Source organism: Nicotiana tabacum, chromosome 20 (assembly GCF_000715075.1).
Source record: "Nicotiana tabacum cultivar K326 chromosome 20, ASM71507v2, whole genome shotgun sequence".
Taxonomy (NCBI): Eukaryota; Viridiplantae; Streptophyta; class Magnoliopsida; order Solanales; family Solanaceae; genus Nicotiana; species Nicotiana tabacum.
Genome location: NC_134099.1, coordinates 161,654,332 through 161,661,233, shown reverse-complemented (window position 1 = coordinate 161,661,233; position 6,902 = coordinate 161,654,332). Strand labels below are relative to the sequence as shown.

General features: G+C 32.7%; 1 protein-coding gene across 1 annotated transcript; it reads right to left on the bottom strand.

Moving 5' to 3' along the window:
* Positions 1-3,809: 3,809 nt before the first annotated feature.
* On the bottom strand, positions 3,810-6,623 carry LOC142174140 (CRIB domain-containing protein RIC4-like). Its single transcript, XM_075239866.1, has 3 exons — positions 6,274-6,623; positions 5,484-5,621; positions 3,810-4,256 (listed from the first exon to the last, which is right to left on the bottom strand). The coding sequence occupies exons 1-3, from the start codon at positions 6,422-6,424 to the stop codon at positions 4,015-4,017; spliced, it is 531 nt and encodes a 176-aa protein (XP_075095967.1). The 5' UTR covers positions 6,425-6,623; the 3' UTR covers positions 3,810-4,014.
* Between the last annotated feature and the right edge of the window lie 279 nt (positions 6,624-6,902).

Genomic DNA, 6,902 nt, shown 5'->3' with positions numbered 1-6,902 from the left:
ACAATAAACACAACGAGCCCTAAGGGAATTATGATAAGCAAATCCGAATGAAACAAAGACAAAGGGAACAAATTGACCGTACAGATTAGTAGAAGGTCCTCTATTGCAGCAAATTCTGGCACATAAAGATGCAATAACTCCAATCGCAACAAAAATTAGAGTCGTCACTAAAAACCCCATGTTCGTCCGATCTCACACTGAAAAAATAATTCTGTATTCTGCAACAATAATTTCAAGTCAAAATTGGTCGTTCGATGGAGAAAAAAAAAAGAAAAAAAAAACTTTTTGAGCTGAAATTAATATTAATACCTGTAGATATTGCGATTTGAGATTGAATTCTACAAAAATGGGGATATTTTGGGTTGAATTTCTCTTAATAACAGTTGCTTGATCTAACGATAGATCGATTTGACGCCAACTAGAGTTGGATTGTGGGCCAGGCCAGAGTTATGTTTGGGCCAGCTGTATGAACACTTGGGCTTTCTTTGCCTTTTACAAGAGGGTAGCCGCTCAATGATTTTTTTTCCTTTTTTTTTTTTTGGTTAATGTATATTCTTGATATTATTAAACAAAAACAACATCGTGTATGTCAGCGTGACATGACAACTTTCTTGCGGTTTTTTTCTTTTTTACCTTTTCCTCTCAGTTTTCTCATTTATCTAATTTTTAGAAGTGTAGCTGAAGTGCCGAAATTCCATGCAAAGGACCCATGGATCGACACTCACTGGAATTTTATGTAACGTCCCATGCTTTAGACAGAGTTTTACATCGGTAAAATACAAGAGGGATGCTGGGTATATAAGTTAACAAGCCTTAGAGCTTAGTGACGCGTTTTAAAACCGTGAGAGCCTAGGACCAGAGCGGACAATATCACTAGCGGGCTGGGCTGTTACAGATGGTATCAGAGCCACTCTTGTGTCAGCTTTGCCGATGGTGAGTCAGATCAAAGTTCAATGCTGAGTCTAGGCAAATCTCATGTAGTAGGGCAAACCTCAACGAGGACGCTGAGTCCATAAGAGGGGGGCGTATGTAACACCCCAGGCTTTAGACAGAGTCCCACATCGGCAAAACACAAGAAGGATGTTGTGTATATAAGTTAACAAGCCTTAGACCCTAGTGACGCGTTTTAAACCCGTGAGGGTCTAGGCCCAGAGCGAACAATACCACTAGTGGGCTGGGCTGTTACAAAGGTAGAAATGAGGCCAGGTAGCCACTCTAAAGGCTGCTATTTAGGAATTAGCCGATGTATCCTTAATTTTAATTTTTCAGTTTAATTTTTCCTGAATTGTCCTCATGTTAGGATTTTAGTTTAAAATTTCAAGATAAAATAAGTACTGGCTAATTTCCAAATAACATCATTGAGAGTGGCTATCTGTGCCCTTGCTCCATATTAGAGCCTTTGATGGACCGGTGGGACCTAATAGAATCAGGGTCTTTACACAATAGTCAATCATATTCATTATTTACCTATTCAACATGGTAACCAAATGACTCATTATGCCTATTTTATGAGTATATATATTGGTTTGACAACTATTTAAGTTAATTCTTCTACATTTGTTAAATCTTGGAGCAAGTGCATAGATAGTCATTTTCAGTGATGCTATTTAGAGATTAGTCGATACTTATTTTGTCCTGAAATTTTGAACTAAAAATCTCAACTCAAGACTTTTTTGTTCTAAAAATTTAAACCGAAAAACTGAAATTCAGGACGCACTGATACCGGTCCTTCAGAGTGGCTGCCTAATATCATTTCCGCATATAATGACAACAATTCCATGTTGGACAGCCCAATTAACACTTGAACTTCCCGCTGGAGTTTGTAGCCCAAAAACCTTTTAGTCCAATTTTTTTCTCTTCATCAAATAAAAAAACATAAAAGATTAGTGTATGTGGGTATATAAGTAATGGGGAAGTGAAACCCTAAAGACAGATCCTCCTCAGACAGAATTGGCCGAATTATGACACCTCTTTTGAGGTACCATGAAATATGTCACGGAAAGTGCTGTCTGATTTTCTAAATATAGTTTAGAGAGGATCTAACAATAAAAACCCAGGCATCTCAGAAAGCCATTGTTTTGCTTTTCAATCAGCTTTTGGCTCGCTATGGTGCCTACATACACACACACACACTAGATCTCTATCTTCTTTTGCTCTTATTGTTTTTCAAGTTTATTTCATTTGGCTGATGAAAAGAAGTTTTTTTAAATGCTTATTAAGGGAATCTTGGTGCTCAAGTCTGGCTTTTGTTTGAGTTTGCGAAACAAAATTGAATGTTTAATTTTCTTTTTGGCATTAATTTCTACTATTAAGATTTGCAAACTCCGCTGAGAATTGTTTTTCGTGAGTCGAAACCGATAACCGAACCAATAAGATATCGGTTCTCGGGTATCAGTTTGTCGGTTATCAATTTGGTTATCGGTTTAACCGATAAGAATAAAAATATTCACTAATTTCATATTTTTTTAATAAAAATCGTGATCTTACTGTTAAGAGAAAGGAACTGAATTTTTTTCTCTTAAAAAAAGAGGGATTAAATTTCATTTTTAGAAAAGAAAACTTTCTTTGTATTTGAAAATCTCAATTTTCAAAGTTATAAGTTAGTAGGAGTAAGGAATAAGACATTCAACAATCTAATCTTACTAACTATCTCACTGCGACGGGCATAATTCACAGAAAAATAATAAAATTCCAATCTTATTAATGCTAAAGAATTAGTGCAACAAAAGAAACAAATAGAAAAACTAAAAATTTGAACAATTAATTCTTTAAATTTTAAAACTAAACATCTTAATTAAAGAATTAAGATGAGAAATTCATAAAAGTTTAAATCTTATTCTACGTTGAAGATGAAGAGTAATTGCCAAGAGAATTGTGAGAATGAGAAAATGAAGTTGTAAGGTAGCTTTATATATTTAGTAGGTAATTTTATAATTTTGTTAAAGCTTATTGGGCTATTGGTTAAACCGTTAATAAATTGGGCCAATCGAGACCCGAACCGACAGTCCAATAGTCAAATAACATTAAACCGTTATCGAATTATTTACCCAAGAACCCGATATCGATAATCCAATAACATTTTATCAGTTCGGGCTCTCGGTTATAACAGATATATGCCCAGCCCTAATTTCACAAATGTGAGGATGCTTTATAAAAATTGAGTTTAATCTATGTGCACTTATAATTGCTTCTAACAAATCTGATCTAGCAAAACTAAAACTAGAGTAGATAATGTTAAAATAAATTGATAGTGCAAAAAATTATTTATATATAATTTTAAATCTTTATAAATTTGTTGACCAACCTTTAGTTTTATTGCCTAATGGAAAAATAAAGTTGCGACTGAGAAGAAAATAAATTGTTATGTTAGTGGAAGAATCAGAAAATATAAACATAGAGTTTAAAACAGAGAGCCAGAGAGTATAGATTGGCATTGTTCAATATCAAATTTGATCTTTTTCCTTGTAAAAAAGGTTCATGTGTTAAATATTTCTTACATTAAGTTAACAAAGCAAATTTAGTCTATTTATGTAATGATAAAAATAGATTTGATCTCAATTACTCCTCGTTTAATTTTACTTGTCCAGTATTTTAAAAATAGATTTTCATTTTTACTTGTTACATTTAGCATATCAAGAGAAGACAATTTAGTTTTTCATGTTATACCCACAGTATTAATTATTCATTTCAAATCATTTTCTCAAATCCATTAAAAATATGCATCAATTAATATGAGTATTATGACAAATTATGCGCTTTATTTATTATTTCTTAAAGGGTGTGCAAAATCAAAAGTGGACAAGTAAAAATGAATAGAAAGAGTATTAATGAATGACAAATCTGAACCATTTTACAAAGTTCAGGAACAAATTTGATTTTTCGAAAAGGAAAAAAAATCTTTACTAATTTTAACAATATCTATACAATCTAATTTTCACACAGCCAATCCCAAAAGAATATAAAGTTGACAGAATTTGAATGAAAAAGAAGATGAAATTACAAAAATATTAAAAGTCAAGCATTATGGTTGCTATTAACACCTCTAGGTCCACCAGCTTGGGCAGCCATAGCAAGTTCAAATTGTTTAATGGAAATTGAAGGAAAAGAAATTAATTCAGGAGTTTTCAAATTTTCCCATCCTTTGATAGGGTTAATTGTTGTTGATCCATCCCACCCTATGTGTGTTACATGCTTCACATCTGTTGGATACCCTATTTCTATCTCCATTTCCACTTCTTCTTCTTCCTCTTTGTGCACTACAAAAGAAAAAAAGAAGCAAATTATAAGGATAAAATAAAAAATAAAATAAAAATCGGCTCTGAAAGGGAACGAACTATTGTCTCCTTATATGGTTTTAGACGATTTTAATAATTATTTTAGGTTGAATCAACTTTAGATTCATTTTCTTGATAATATATCAGACTCGTTCTAGTTCTAGTATTTCCGATGTTGGACCCATATATTAGAGTTAGGATACTTATCAGGCGGATCAGACGGATAATTACGCTTAACGGTTCGGCTTATCGGTTATCGGATGATAAATATAGTAATTCGCTAGTTATCCAATAAGATAACGGGTAGACTGGTATCGGATTAACGATTATCAAATGGTTATCGGACGGTTTATTGGCTAAATCAAATATAAAAAAATTCAACAATCCTAGTCTTGTGAATGCCAAATTGCCAAACTACATAGTTCATTGGCTTTTATACCTTCCATTGTGGAACTCCATATGAGCCTCCTCTTTTAGCGACTCCACTATTCTTGTTTCAACTAGTTGGTCTGGTGATTAGATTACTCTTAATTGGTCCTTTATATGTGTTACCCCCATGCAGCTGGTGTCCAAGATCATCAAGAGAGAGACGAGACTGACGAGTGATGAACACAAGAAGATTCAGATTGAGAGAAATTTTGATTAGGGATTTAGAATTACGAGAGATGACTGGTCGACTTCTCACTCTTTACTGCGGACTGAATTTAATTGAGAACTAAAAAGTAGGGATTTAGCCATTTATGGTTTCAATAGTACTTTATATACATAAGAGTAAAAGTGTAAATATAAAAAAATTTAACGAGTTAACAGTTTATCCGATAGGAAAATTGAGTAATCCGCCCCCAAACCGTTAAGACGTTAATTATAAAATCTCAATCCGTTCACCAACCATTACCCTGATATCCCTTTAGCCAATAAGTCATCGGTTCAGTTTGGTTAACGGTTACGGTTCGGTTTTGAACTACCCTAATTAGAGTATCCTATAATGGTCAAAAGAATGTGTGGATAAACTATCTTCACCTACGGAGCGAGAGCTTTTGAGGTTAAGTCTATGTTAATAATTTTTTTTATGTTATTCTCCATGTTTTTAATTTTGATTTTGTATGAATGTGGATTTGTGACTAGTAGGAGAGGAAAGATAAAGAGGAAAATGGTTTGATGAGATTAAAATCTTATAAATACAAGGTAAAGAGGGCAATGGCTACTTACCAAATAATTGGGAGAAACCTTTGAAATGCCTTTTCAATCTTTGAATATTTTGGGAAAATGTTGGTCTTGTCATGGACAAAAATCCCCAAAAGCTCTTCATTTTTACACTTGATGAGCTCACTTCTCCTTCTTGTCTTTCTTGAATAAGTCACACCCAAAGTAATAATGTCAAACACAGAAAAGAATAACAATACAGAGGCACAACAAAAGCAATTGAAAATATTTTATATGATGAGAATAAAACTTACTCGCATTTGGTGTTTACACTAACCCAATAAATATATGAGACATGCCTTATAAAACACTCGTATCACTAAACCATAGTTAAAGAAACACACATACTCATCTTAATTTATGATTTAACCATGATATATGATAAATTAGTATGATTTAATTTAAACATCGGGTGCAAATAAGTTTTACCTATTCAATTTATGTGGTTTAAATGAGAACTATCTATTCATCAAAAGCCTACCATAAATGAAGTAAAAATAGGATAGGCTAGCTTGTTTTCGGATTGATAATTGGAAAATAGCTAGCTTTTGCAAAGTCATTGAACAATAATCACTATTTTATGCGGAGATAAAATCTGGACAAAAATACCTTTACTGAAACACGAGAAGTTTCAGCATAATATACTAGATTTTGGTTTGAAAGGTTTTACTATAGGATTAACCTCTTAATAATACTTAAACTTAATATAAATATTATTAAGTTTATATGAACCCAATATTTTTGACAAAGAAACATAAAAATATACATGAGACATAGGGGAGAGAGAGAGACATACTTGTTTTCTCAGCTGGATTAGTGTTTGTTTTCTCAGATTGGCTGCTGCTACTGCTCACTGCAACACTTGACTCAGAACCACACACTACAGAAAATGGCAACATAAAAAACTTTTCTATTGATTTTTCCTTCATATTTCTTCCAATTAGCATATGAAATCAACAGTGAATTATAGCATATAAATCACAAAAGATGGGAAGAGATATAAAGAGAGAGTTACATTAATGAGATTAATGTGTAAGTAATTAGCTTTATGAAGAAGTTAGAATGATTTAGGCTATAGAAATGTAAGACACACCAAATATTAAAGCAGTTTGGTTTGGTGGCAATGGCATTAAGAGAAAAGCAAAGAGAATATATGAAAATGATGGAGTGGGTTAGAAACTTAAAAGAGTGGATATATTTAAGTTGGTTAAACTGTGCAACTCATGCTCAATATTGGCTCATTACTTGTCCAATTTAAGACATAAACAGAGCCCACTGACCAACTCCTCCACCCCCTGGAAGTTTTCTGTGTGTAAGTGAGTCGAGATTTTTATTAAGGAGAGTCAAAATATAACGAAGAAAGTCAATTTTTTTTACATGTAACATATATATTAATTTTTAGTTTTTACCTATATATACACTATT

Coding starts and splice junctions, on each gene's coding strand:
- LOC142174140 (XM_075239866.1), bottom strand. CDS start 6,424: ATGCTAATTGGAAGAAATATGAAGGAAAAATCAATAGAAAAGTTTTTT. Junction 5,622..6,273: donor TAATCCAGCTGAGAAAACAA/GTATGTCTCTCT, acceptor GACTTATTCAAG/AAAGACAAGAAGGAGAAGTG. Junction 4,257..5,483: donor AGGTTTCTCCCAATTATTTG/GTAAGTAGCCAT, acceptor TTTCTTTTGTAG/TGCACAAAGAGGAAGAAGAA.